General features: G+C 71.7%; 2 protein-coding genes across 5 annotated transcripts; both read right to left on the minus strand.

Annotated features, from left to right (window-relative positions):
- SLC35E4 (solute carrier family 35 member E4) lies at positions 1–5,334 on the minus strand. Its single transcript, XM_072879966.1, has 2 exons — positions 4,285–5,334; positions 1–2,745 (listed from the first exon to the last, which is right to left on the minus strand). Exons 1-2 carry the CDS (start codon positions 4,895–4,897, stop codon positions 2,318–2,320), a joined length of 1,041 nt encoding a protein of 346 aa, XP_072736067.1. The 5' UTR covers positions 4,898–5,334; the 3' UTR covers positions 1–2,317.
- Positions 5,335–5,878: 544 nt separating this feature from the next.
- Positions 5,879–9,687, minus strand: TCN2 (transcobalamin 2). 4 transcript variants are annotated; one of them, XM_072879965.1, is made up of 10 exons: positions 9,496–9,687; positions 8,579–8,771; positions 8,391–8,477; positions 8,147–8,289; positions 7,878–8,039; positions 7,621–7,796; positions 6,868–7,042; positions 6,561–6,753; positions 6,228–6,349; positions 5,879–6,130 (listed from the first exon to the last, which is right to left on the minus strand). In XM_072879965.1, exons 1-10 carry the CDS (start codon positions 9,548–9,550, stop codon positions 6,069–6,071), a joined length of 1,368 nt encoding a protein of 455 aa, XP_072736066.1. In that variant the 5' UTR covers positions 9,551–9,687; the 3' UTR covers positions 5,879–6,068. The 4 variants fall into 4 exon arrangements, with proteins under 4 accessions (XP_072736066.1, XP_072736064.1, XP_072736063.1 ...); XM_072879963.1 differs by lacking the exon at positions 9,496–9,687 and having other exon boundaries at positions 8,397–8,477; positions 8,579–9,010; XM_072879962.1 differs by lacking the exon at positions 9,496–9,687 and having other exon boundaries at positions 8,579–9,010.
- Between the last annotated feature and the right edge of the window lie 1,270 nt (positions 9,688–10,957).

Genomic DNA, 10,957 nt, shown 5'->3' on the forward strand with positions numbered 1-10,957 from the left:
CCCAGTGCCAGCCCTGGGGCTGCTGAACCGCGGCTGTCCCTGCACTGGAGCATGGAGACGCCGGCCGCATTGGGCACAGTGGCCCCGGCTTTCCCCGGGGAGCTGGGACATCCCGAGGCACTTCTGTGCCTCAGTTTCCCATCCCTACACCGGGTTGTTCCTCCCTTCCTGTGACGATCCCGGCGTGTGCTTCGGCTGGGAGATCACCCCAGGAGCCAAGGGTGGAGTACGATAAAAATAGAGCTTTATTTCGGAACAAGTGCAATCAGAGCTGGGTCCTTCGGCCCCGGCGCGGAGACGGTGAGCGCAGCAGCAGCCACCATGGACGCCGCGTGCGGTGGCACCGGTGCACCCGTCGGGGCGTGCCCACACGCATGTGCCGGGGCGTATGCACGCTAGGACGTCCCTTTGCCACGGTGAGCGTGTGCTGTGCCGCAGCCCGGCACTGTCCCAGCACGACGGTGGGTGAGTCCGAGCTGTCCCCATCCCCTTTGCTGGGCTCTGGCCATCTCTGCGAGGGAGCCCCGGCGACGGGCAGGCGGCCCTGCCCATGGCAAGCTGGGAGGGATGGGGCCGGAGCCAGAGCCGTGGTGGCCGGGAGGACACAGTGGGGACGATGACAACACCAGCAGCACCACCGGCAGCCCTGCGGGATCAGCATGACACGGTGGGGTTGGGGACAGGAGAGGGGACACGCGCTTGCCCCGTTCCCGGGCATCTTGTTCGGCCACGAGAACCGTGCGTACACACAGCCCGGGTTTACTCCAGCCAGCAGAGCTCAGTAGTGACACACACGCACGTGCACACACACACGTGCACACACACACATGCACACACACACGCACGCACACGCTGCTCTGTGTTTCCCCAGGCAGGACGGCAGTCGGCTGCGTGGAGTCGTGTCTCTGCAGCCACGTCCCTGAGTGTGCCCAGCCTGCGTGTGCACGTGGGGACGTGCGTGCACACCCGGGGCACACGGCTGCACGTGCACGCAGGTACCTGCTCACCCGCACAGAGCCTGCGTGCACGCCGGTACCTGTCAGCCTGCACACACACGCGCACACACATGCCCCCGTGCACACAGAGCTGTGCACGCGTGGCGCTGCATTTGCACACACGGAAGCAGTGCACACGTGCACGCAGAGGCTGTGCACGCCAACACACCTGTGCACACCTGCACATAAGGCTCTGCACACACTTGTGCACGCAGTACCTGCGCGCGGCAGCGCACCCCTGCCCGCGTGCATGAGATCTGCTTGCACACACAGAGCCTGTGCACACCAACACACGCATGCTCCTGTGCACACCAACACACGCGTGCCCCCGTGCACAGAGCTGTGCGCAGGAACGCAGGCGCAGAGCCTGTGCACGCCAATACACACGTGCACACCTGCACATAGGGCTCCGCACACACGGCAACACACTTGCACACGCAGAACCTGTGCACACCAGCACATGCGTGCCCACATGCACGTAGAGCCGTGTACACAGACATGCTCATACGTAGAGTCTATACCAATGCACACGTGCCCACATGCATGAGAACCTGCTCGCACACGCAGAGCCTTCACACACCAACACACACGTGCCCCCATGCACACATAGCCACGCGCAGAGACCCACTCACACTTGCAGAGCCTGTGCACACCCAGACGTGCCCACGTGCACACAGAGCTGTGCACACGGACCCCCTTGCACACGCAGAGCCCATGCACGTCAACACACACGTGCACAGAGCTGTGCACACCAAGACACACACGTGCACACAGAGCTGTGCACACCAGCACACACACATGCAGTACCACGCACATCAGTAGACGTGCACACGGAGCTGTGCACACTGACACGCGTGCACACAGTGCCACGCACAGCAGCACACACGTGTGCACAGAGCTGTGCACGCAACACGTGTGCACAAAGAGCCTGTGCGCGCCCGCACATCCATGTGCGCAGTGCTGTGCACACCAGCACACGCGTGCACACAGAGCTGTGCAAACCATTACATGTACACACAGAGCCGTGCACACCGGCGCACCTGCGTGCACACAGGGCCATGCACACCGGCGCACCCATGCGCACACAGAGCCGTGCACACCGGCGCACCTGCGTGCACACAGGGCCATGCACACCGGCGCACCCATGCGCACACAGAGCCGTGCACACCGGCACACCTGCCTGCACAGTACCACGCACCTCAGCGCGCCTGTGTGCACACGGAGCCGTGCACATCAGCCCTCCCGTGCACCCGCAGAGCCATGCTCGCCCACGCCCTGCAGCCTCCCCGGCTTCCCCTCTGCCCGCGTCCCCGGCGGCGACCCTACTCCCGCCCGAGGGGGCCCCGTCTCGGCCGTGCCGCCCAGCGTGCCGCGATGAGGTCGGGCTGGTGGTACATGAACATCCCAGCCAGCGTCAGCCCGATGCCCAGGTAGCTGAGCCCGCTCAGGTGGCTGCCGAAGAGGAGGCGGGAGAGCAGCAGGTTGCCCACCACGGTGACGTTGCCCAGGACGTGGACGGTGAGGGCGGAGGTGAGGGAGAGGATGCAGAAGGTGGCCAGGTTGTAGAGGACGGAGCCCAGGCAGCTGAGCAGGACGCAGGCCCAGAGGGTGCCGTCATAGCGCAGGACGCCCTCCCAGGAGGGACCCACCTCCAGCGCCACGGCCGCCCCGAAGAGCAGGCAGAAACTGGGCAGGGAGGTCAGGCAGAGCAGGGAGAGGGCGTCCAGCCGGTCCTCCTGCAGCAGCAGACCTGGGGGGGTGGACGGGGACAGTCAGCAGGACGCCCGGACCGTCCCGGTGGGGACAAGCACCCGCGGGGGCACCCACCGACACGAGCCCCCGCCCGGTGCCCAAGCAGTTAAGAAATCTCAAATGTCACCAGGAAGGGGGAAATGGGGGGGCAGCCCCTTCCATGGGGTCGGGGGTGCCCTGCTTTGGGGGTGCCCCGGTCTGGGGGTCCAGGGGTTGGGCGGGGCGGTTTCCCCACCCCATTTTGGACCAAACGTGGCTTCCACCCCCCACCCCCCATCCTCTTTTTTTGGCTGATTTTGCAGCCAGCAGCCGCATTTCTGGGCGTGGCCTGTCCCCTCTGTGTCCCCGTGTCCCCCCCGCGTCATCTGGGGACAGCAGGCACAGCCGGGCCGGCTGCCATGCACAGGCGTGCATGGGGGGGCACGGGCCGTGTCCCTGGGGGGACAGGAGCTTCCCCCCAGCTTCCCCCCAGCTCCCCCCCAGCTTCCCCCAGCTTCCCCGGGGCCACTCTCCATGTCCCACGGGTGACAAGGGGACCCGGGTGGGTGCTGGGCGGTGGCATCCCTTGGGTGGCCGCAGCACCCCTGGTACAGCTGCCAGCAGCGGCACTGGGGACCCTGGGGACGGCACGGGGCGTGTGCCTGGCGCTCAGCCCCACGCCAGAGCCCGGCTGCCGCGGTGCCCGCCTGAGTCACCAGCTCCGGAGGAAACGCTCTCCTCCCAGCCGAAAAACAACCCAAAACCGCCTGCCGAGGACATCGCGGCCCGGGTGGCACCACGGCTGCCGGAGTCCCCGGGGCAAGCAGGGCCCGGCGTGGGGACGATGCCGCTCGGCACGGGGACTCGCAGGGGACCCGGCCACCCACGGCCCTGGAGGGGGGAACCCACAGGGATGGGGCAGCCTGGGTGTCCCTGTGCCAGGCTAAGGCACGGCCACTCCCCATGGCCCCAGGACACGGGACAGTGTCACTGGGAGCCAGCAGTGCCTGTGGGCCACCGCAGGGACACCAACGTGTTTGCTCGTCACCAACAAACCGGGGTCACTTCAGGGCCAGAACCACAGCGCAGCCCTGATGGGGGGCAGCCGGGTGGGCAAGGGTGGCACTGGGGCTGGGGTGACACTAGGGTGGCACCGGGGACAGGGTGAGGAGGGGGTGACACTGGGGGGCATCAGGGACAGGGTGGGCAGGGGGTGGTGCTGAGGGTGGGGTGACACTGGGGTGACACCAGAGACAGAGCGGGCAGCGAGTGATACCAGGGCCAGGGTGGCAATGGGATGGCCTTGGAACTGGGGTGGCACTGGGGCTAAAGGGACACTGGGGTGGCACCAGGTGGCACCGGGACTGGGACAGCGTGGGGTTGGCACTGGGGCCGGGGTGGCGCTGGGGGCCAGAGTGCCACGAGGGTTAGGGTGGCAACGGAGCGGCACCAGCACCAGGGTGGCACCGGGGTGACACCAGCACCCCCGCGCCCCAGGGGCCGTGCCGGGGGGAGGGAGGGCGGGCGTGCAGGACGGGGACGGGCGGGTGGCACTTACTCTGCTGTATGGACTTGAGGGCGCGGAGGACGGTGGCGGCCAGGAGGAAGCCGCAGCCGGGCTGGTGGAAGCGGAGCCCGCCGGCGATGCTGCAGGCGGCCCCGGCGCAGACGGGCCCCATGGCGGCATACTGCAGCGGGTGGTGCCGCCGGCCCCCCAGCAGCCCCGACAGCAGCAGGGTGACCAGCGGGGTGGTGGTGGCCACCGCCTGCGCCACGTCCAGCTGCACGTAGCTGAGGCCCAGGTTGCCCAACGCCACGCTGGTGCAGAAGGTGAGGCTGAGCAGGTAGATCCTGGCGCGGGGCCGGGGGGCCGGCGGCGAGGGCCCTCGCGCCCAGCCCAGCGGGTACCCCACGGCCACCCCCGACAGCATGTGCAGGGACGACAGCAGCAGCGGGTAGCGGAAGCCGTGGGTGGCGAAGATCCATTTGTTGAGGCCGGCCATGGTGGTGCCGGTGCCCAGCCAGGCCAGGACGGTCAGGGTCAGCGGCAGCGACGGCCCCGGCGGCGGCCGACCCCCCCCCGCCTGCCCCGGGTCGGGTTTCCAGGGCCGGGGCGTCCCCTCGCCGGCCTTCATGGCCGCTCCGTCGCCGCGCCGGGACCGCGGGCACATGGGCACCGGCTCCGCGCCCCCCCGCTGCCACTCTCCGCTCTGCCCCGTCCTCCCGCGCCGGGCCGAGAGCCGCCGGCCCCGGGAGGCGGCGGCAGTGCTGGCGGCGGCGGCGCTGGCGGCGGCGCTGGCGGTGCTGGCGGTGCCGGCGGCGGCGGCGGGTCCCCGGCTCCCGCCGGCGGCGGCAGCGGCGTCACCCGCCCCGGGGGTGGTGGCGGGGCTCAGCCCCGGGCCGCCGGTGCCACGTGCGGGGGAGGCGGCGGCGGCCGGCAGCGAGCGGAAAGTTTGGCGATGGCGGGCAGCGGAGGGGGGGAGGCTCCTCCCCGCGGGGCCGCCGCCGCGTCACGGCCGCCCGGCTGCGGGGTACCGGGTACCGGGTACCGGGTACCGGGGTGCGGGTGCGCGGCCGCGGACGCCGCCCGGCGCAGCGGGGCCTGCTGGGAACCGGCGGCCGCGCGTCCCCGGCGGAGCGGCGGGGCCGGCGGCAGCCGGAGCAGGGGCGGCCGCCATGGCGACGGCGGCTGCGTCAGAGCCCGGCTGCCGCCCGCCGGGCGCTGCTGCCGCCGCCATCGCTCCCACCGCCGGCCCGGGAGCGGCCCCGGCCCCGGCCCCGGCCCCGGCAGCGGCACCCGCCGCCCCGGCACCGCCTCCCGGCCCTGCCCGCGGCCGGCTGCCCCGGGTGTTTTTTGGGGTAGGATCACGCAGGTTTGGGACACCCCCGGGGGCTCCCCCTCGGGCTGCGGGTGGCGCTGGGGCCACCGCGGCCCCCGAGCCCTCGGGGGGGTCGGGGGGGCTCGGTGGGGAGGGCCGGGGGTCCCCCCCGAGGGTTCCAGGGGAGGACAGCCCCAGCTGGCAGCTTGCCGGGGACCAGCGGCGCGGGCTCGGATTCCACAAAAACGGCTGCTTTGGGCACCCCAAAACCGGCTGCTCCCAGCGGCTGCCTGCCCCCCCACCCCCCACCCCCCCGAGCGGGACCGGGGCTGGAGGAGCTGCTGGTCTGGGTGCTCTCATCCCACCGTGCCCATGGGACACAGGGCATCACGTGTGTCCCCTCCTCCTCCTCCCCGGGCGGATTTGGGGTGCTGGCACACGGGGCGCAGGGAAAGCAGGAGGCAGGGAGCCGCAGGTCCTGTGCCCGAGGCAGGCGTTTCATTGCCGTGGCCCCCCCCGCCCTCTACCACTCGCTCAGGCGCAGGATGAGGGTCTCCCCGTCGCGAGGTCTGTAGTCGGCGACACCTGCGGAGAGAGGGACAGCAGCCCCGGGTGGGAGAGCGGCCGTGGGAGCTGCCTGCGACGCCCGCCGCCTCCCCCGGGACCCCCACCCATCACTCACCCATCTGCAGGCTGGTGCCGGGGGCCGTGAGGAGCTGCCAGTAGCTCCGCTTCTGCTGCCGGGCCTCCAGCCCCAGCACCCTGCTCAGAAAGGGGCCCTGGGAGGTGTCCTGGGTGTCAAACCTGCCGGGTGGGAGAGGGGGGTAAGGGTCCGGCCCCGGCACTGTCAGCGGTGGGGCAGGTCTGCTGCCAAGGGAGCCGGGCCCTGGGGACCAAGATGAGCCCATGGCGACCCACGGCGACCGGGGCATGGGTGCAGGGCACCTGGCCACCCCCGGCGTGACGCCCAGGGATCCCAGAGGGTCCCCCCACCCCAGCCCGCGGGGCCACGTACGTGAAGTTGTGGGGTTCCTGCGCGGCAGCCGCGCTGAGCACGTCCAGGAGGGAGGCGCCGGCGGGTGCGTGCACCGGCTGGTCGTAGAGCCGGCGCCGGGGACACTGCAGCTGGGGGCAGTCCACCACCAGCCGCACCATCATGTTCCCCGGCGTCTCGGGTGGCGGCTCAGGGCTGATGGGTGTCAGCGTGTCTGTGAGAAGGAAGCCACCGTGGTGCTGATGGACACCAAGCCACCACCGCGGTGGCATCTGCACCAACCCCATCCCAGCTCCCCCCCACCTTCCCGTGCCACCCCGGCGCCTACCCGGCTCCTCCTGGCAGCGCATGGAGGCGATGTCCAGGTAAGAGCGCCCGTGCAGCACCGGCAGCACCTGGGCCATGGTCGCAGCGATGGTGAAGGCGTCCAGGTTCTCCAGCAGCGCAGCCATGGCCCGGCCGTACGCCGGCTGCGTCCGGCACGCGTTGGTGGCGATGAAGACCTGGGATTGGGCGGGAGGAAGGTGGCGGGGCAGCAGCCCGAGGTGGGAAGCGGGTCAGGGCCCTGGGCACCGCGCTGCTGCTGAGCATCGCCAGCCTGCCCAGCCCCTGCCCTGGGGTGGGCGCCTCTGCCCAGGCACCCGTGCCTGCACCCACATCTGCACCTGTGTCTGCGTCCGCGCCTGCACCCACAGCCACGTCCGCACCTGCGCCCACACCTGTCTCTGCACCCGCATCTGCACCCATGCCCGTACCTGTGCCTGCACCCACACCTGCGCCCGCACCCCTGCTCATGCCTGCGCCTGCGCTCATGCCCACACCTGCGCCCATGCTCGTGCTTGCACCCAGCGTGCACCTGCGCCCAGGCCTGTGCTCACGGCCGTGCCTGCACCCGCACCCGTGCCCACAGCTGCACCCGCACCCACACCCACACCCGAGCGCGCACCCAGTCCTGCACCCACGCACCCGCTCGCACCTGTCCCAAAACTCCACCCCTGCCTGCAGCCGCACCTGCACCCCCGCTCCCACCCATGCCTGCACCCACGCCCCACCCTGGAGGCCCCCCGCACGTGTCGCCCACCTGCATGGCCCACGGGGTGCTGTAGACGTTGCCGAAGAAGCCGTCCCGGCCCTGTGCCTCGACCATCCTCCTCCTCACCCCGCGCGTGGCCGCCTGCAGCTCCGCCGCCAGCCTGGCCCCCACCAGCCGCTCCCGCTCCAGGCAGGCGAAGGCCAGCGCTGCCACTGCCTCCGCGTCTGCAGGGACGCGGTGTCACCCCAGCTGCCGCACACCCGCCCTGGGGTGCCACCGCCCCGCCTTTCCCCAGGGACCCTTACCCGTGGCACTGCCGCCGGCGTGCCCGAACCTGCCGTGCTGCTCAGCTGCCAGGAGCCGGCGGACCACCTCCTCCCGCACGCGCTTGCGGTGGACGCACAGTGCCAGCACGCCCAGGCTGTACTGGTAGTAACTGCTGAGGGGGTGGCCGTGCTGCCGGGAGCCTGGGGACAAGCTGTCCTGTCACCGGGGCGAGCTGGTGGCCCCACGGCTGGACGTGCCGGCACACGGGTGGGCGCTCGCCGCGGTCGCCCCCTGGGGATGCGCTCACCTGCCCAGTCCTCCTCCAGGTAGTACTTCAGCCAGGTCACCAGTGAGCGCTGGGGACCGGGCTCCGGCAGGGGACAAGTGGCCCGCAGCCCCAGCAAGTACAGCGCCAGCCGCCCCGTCTCCGGCCTCTCCACCTCGGTGTGCCTGCAAGCCGCCGCATCAGCTCTCACCCGCGCCCTGACTCCCCGCACCGCTCTGGGGGGCTGTCACGCCGGTGGAGGGGACCGTCCCCGTGGGACACGCACACATACGTGCTGCGCTCGGTGGCCGCCGCGTCCCGCTGGGGGTGGCTGTGGGGCGCAGCGTGGGGCCGGCCGGCCGCCTGCAGGCTCCTGCGGGGATTTGGCGTCAGCGGGCTGCCGGGGTGCTGCGGGGGACAGGGGACATCCCCCAGAGGCACGTGGGGGGACCCGGTGTCCCCCTCGGGACCTACCGGCCGTAGCGGCGCTGGAAGGCGTCCTGCAGCCGCGCCAGGTACCGCTCCTCCCCGCGCAGGCTGTGGTCGCTGGCCAGGCGAAGGGCCAGGTAGACGCTGGGGTCGGGGTCCCGCGCCAGGTCCGCTGCCAGCCCCAGCAGCCGGGCGCTCAGCGCCCGCACCGGCGCTGCCGCCGCCTCCCCCGGGGCTTCTACCCCCACGGCCCCGGGGAGAGGGAGCGGAGGGTGAGCGGGGGGCAGGAGGGGGCCGAGCCCACCCCAAGCACCGGCCCCGCGGCACCTGCAGCCCCCGGCACTGGTTGCGTGGGGCCGCGGCGGCAACAGAGACCCAGCGCCCCAGCCCTGCCGTGCGCCCCGTGCCCTCTGCATCCCTCCCTCAAGTCCCAAAACCCCAAGCCTCCCCCCAAAATATGAGGAAGAAACAAAATAAGAGAAGCGACGTGAGGCAGGAGCACGGAGAGCCCAAAGCCTGGGCACAGCCACCCTCCCACCGTGCCCGTGGGGCTGGCAGGGTGCGGGGGTGGCTCCCCAGGGACCCCGCGGGACCTGCGCGGTGGCGGGGCTGCAGGCGCGGGAGCGGGGCAGGGTGGCTCTGGGCTTTGGGCAGGGGAAGGGGGCACAGGAATGAGGCTTAACTGCGGCAGGCGCTGGGGAGAGCTCGGCCCCGGAAAGCTCATCACCGGAGGGGCTTCACGAAGCCAACGTCCTCCCCGGGGCCGGGGCAGGGGGCTGGAGTAGGGGATGGTGCCCGTCCCCCCCAGCCCCGCTCCTCAGGGACCTCTCCACCGCCGAAGCCAGCTCAGGGACCTGCTCTGGGCTCCGTCCCGCACGGGCGAGAGCCCCGGCTCCAGCGGGGTCCCCAGGCAGGATGTGGGGGTCCGGGGGCCGCAGGCGGCGGCCGGCCGTCGTACTCACCGCAGAGCTGGGCAGGCAGGACTGCAGCCTGCAGCAGGGCGAGGAGCAGCCACATGCCGGAGCGGGGTGGCGGGTGCCGTGGCACGGCACGGCGCGGTTGGCAGCCCGGCAGAGGCAGGCAGAGCCCGGCTGAGGCGAGCCGGGACACCGCCGGGGACGGGAAGGTGTCACAAGAGGCCGTTTCCGCACACCGGGGCCAAGTCAGCAGAAACGGGCAAGGACTTTGGCTGGACGCAAAACAAAGGGAAGCAGGGCTGCCCCGCGCCGGGGCAGAGATAAGGGGCTCAGGGCCGCTCTTCCCTCCCGACACCCTGACCTGGCACGAACCACGCGAGCACCGAGGTGTCCCTGCCCTCCGCACCACGGCCGGGGCAGCGAGACCCAAACTGCCGGCGTTCGGGTCAAAATCACCGGTCAAAGTTAGCCTCAAAAGAAAAAAAAAGGAAATGAAAGTCCCAAGAATCCCGTGCCCTCCCTCCCCGCAGCCTTTCGATGACTCCGCTGCTCGCCTGGAGCTGGATTTTTATTGCAAAGGAAAAGGAGGATTAATCAGCCCAGCTCGGCAGACGAGGGGCGGGTATGGGGGTGCTGAACCCCAAAAGTAAATCCCGGCAGCCGGGGGGGTCCCGGAGCGCTGCTGGGGCTCAGGTCTCTGCTGGGGGACACGCGGGCTCGGAAGGGGGTGACAGGCCGAGGGGACGCAACACCTCTGCACCCGGCAGGGGCTGAGGACGGGGCTCCCGGCCTCCCCCACCCCCCGGGACACGGCGGGGACCCTCAGCGGGCACAGCTCGGCCGGGGCGCAGCCAGGTGACCCGTCCCCTCCCGCCGCCGGTCAGCCGCTCTCTCGAGGGCGCTGGGGACGGCTGGGGGATGCAGGAGGGGACGCGGCACCGGTGGGCACCCAAAGGCACCAGGGGGTGGGTGAAGCACCCAGGGAGGGCAGCGCCCGGCACCCGGCCGTCTGCAGCCCCGCGGGGGGTCCAAGCCCCACCCGGGGCAGACAAGGAGCTCCAGCCACCCGGCACGGGTCAGGGCCGAGGTCCCGTTACCCGCAGCCCCAGGCGGCCCGGGACAAACTCCCATCCCAGCCCCGGGATCGGGCGGGGAACCAACGGCCACGGCACCTCCCGGAGACCCGCGCCCGCAAGGCACCGCCCGCGCCGTCACCGCGGGGCCGGGGGTCCCGGCCAGGCTGGGACAGACAAACGCCGCCGTGTGCGGGTCCCCCTCCGGGAGACGCCCCGGGCCCCGGGACTGGCCGCGCAGGGACGCGGGGCCCGGCTGCCTCCGGGGCGGGGGAACGCTGGGGAGGGAGGCGCGGGCGTGCGGCGGCCGGGACCCTCCCGAGCTCGGGCTGCGGGAGGCCGAGACAGCCGGGCCTCCCCCCAGGAACCACCCGCGCTCGCCCCACAGCCGGCTGCCAGGCCCCGGAGGACGGGGCCGGTGCGCTGGGCCCGGG

Source organism: Ciconia boyciana, chromosome 15 (genome assembly GCF_034638445.1).
Source record: "Ciconia boyciana chromosome 15, ASM3463844v1, whole genome shotgun sequence".
Taxonomy (NCBI): Eukaryota; Metazoa; Chordata; class Aves; order Ciconiiformes; family Ciconiidae; genus Ciconia; species Ciconia boyciana.

What these genes read in the sequence shown, in the direction of transcription:
- SLC35E4 (XM_072879966.1), bottom strand. Translation starts at nt 4,897, where the DNA reads ATGTGCCCGCGGTCCCGGCGCGGCGACGGAGCGGCCATGAAGGCCGGC. An exon ending in CCTCAAGTCCATACAGCAGA is followed by an intron (nt 2,746 to 4,284) that starts GTAAGTGCCACC and finishes CCACCCCCCCAG; the next exon opens with GTCTGCTGCTGCAGGAGGAC.
- TCN2 (XM_072879962.1), bottom strand. Translation starts at nt 8,949, where the DNA reads ATGCAGAGGGCACGGGGCGCACGGCAGGGCTGGGGCGCTGGGTCTCTG. An exon ending in TTCCAGCGCCGCTACGGCCG is followed by an intron (nt 8,478 to 8,578) that starts GTAGGTCCCGAG and finishes AAATCCCCGCAG; the next exon opens with GAGCCTGCAGGCGGCCGGCC. An exon ending in CCTGGAGGAGGACTGGGCAG is followed by an intron (nt 8,040 to 8,146) that starts GTGAGCGCATCC and finishes GCTTGTCCCCAG; the next exon opens with GCTCCCGGCAGCACGGCCAC.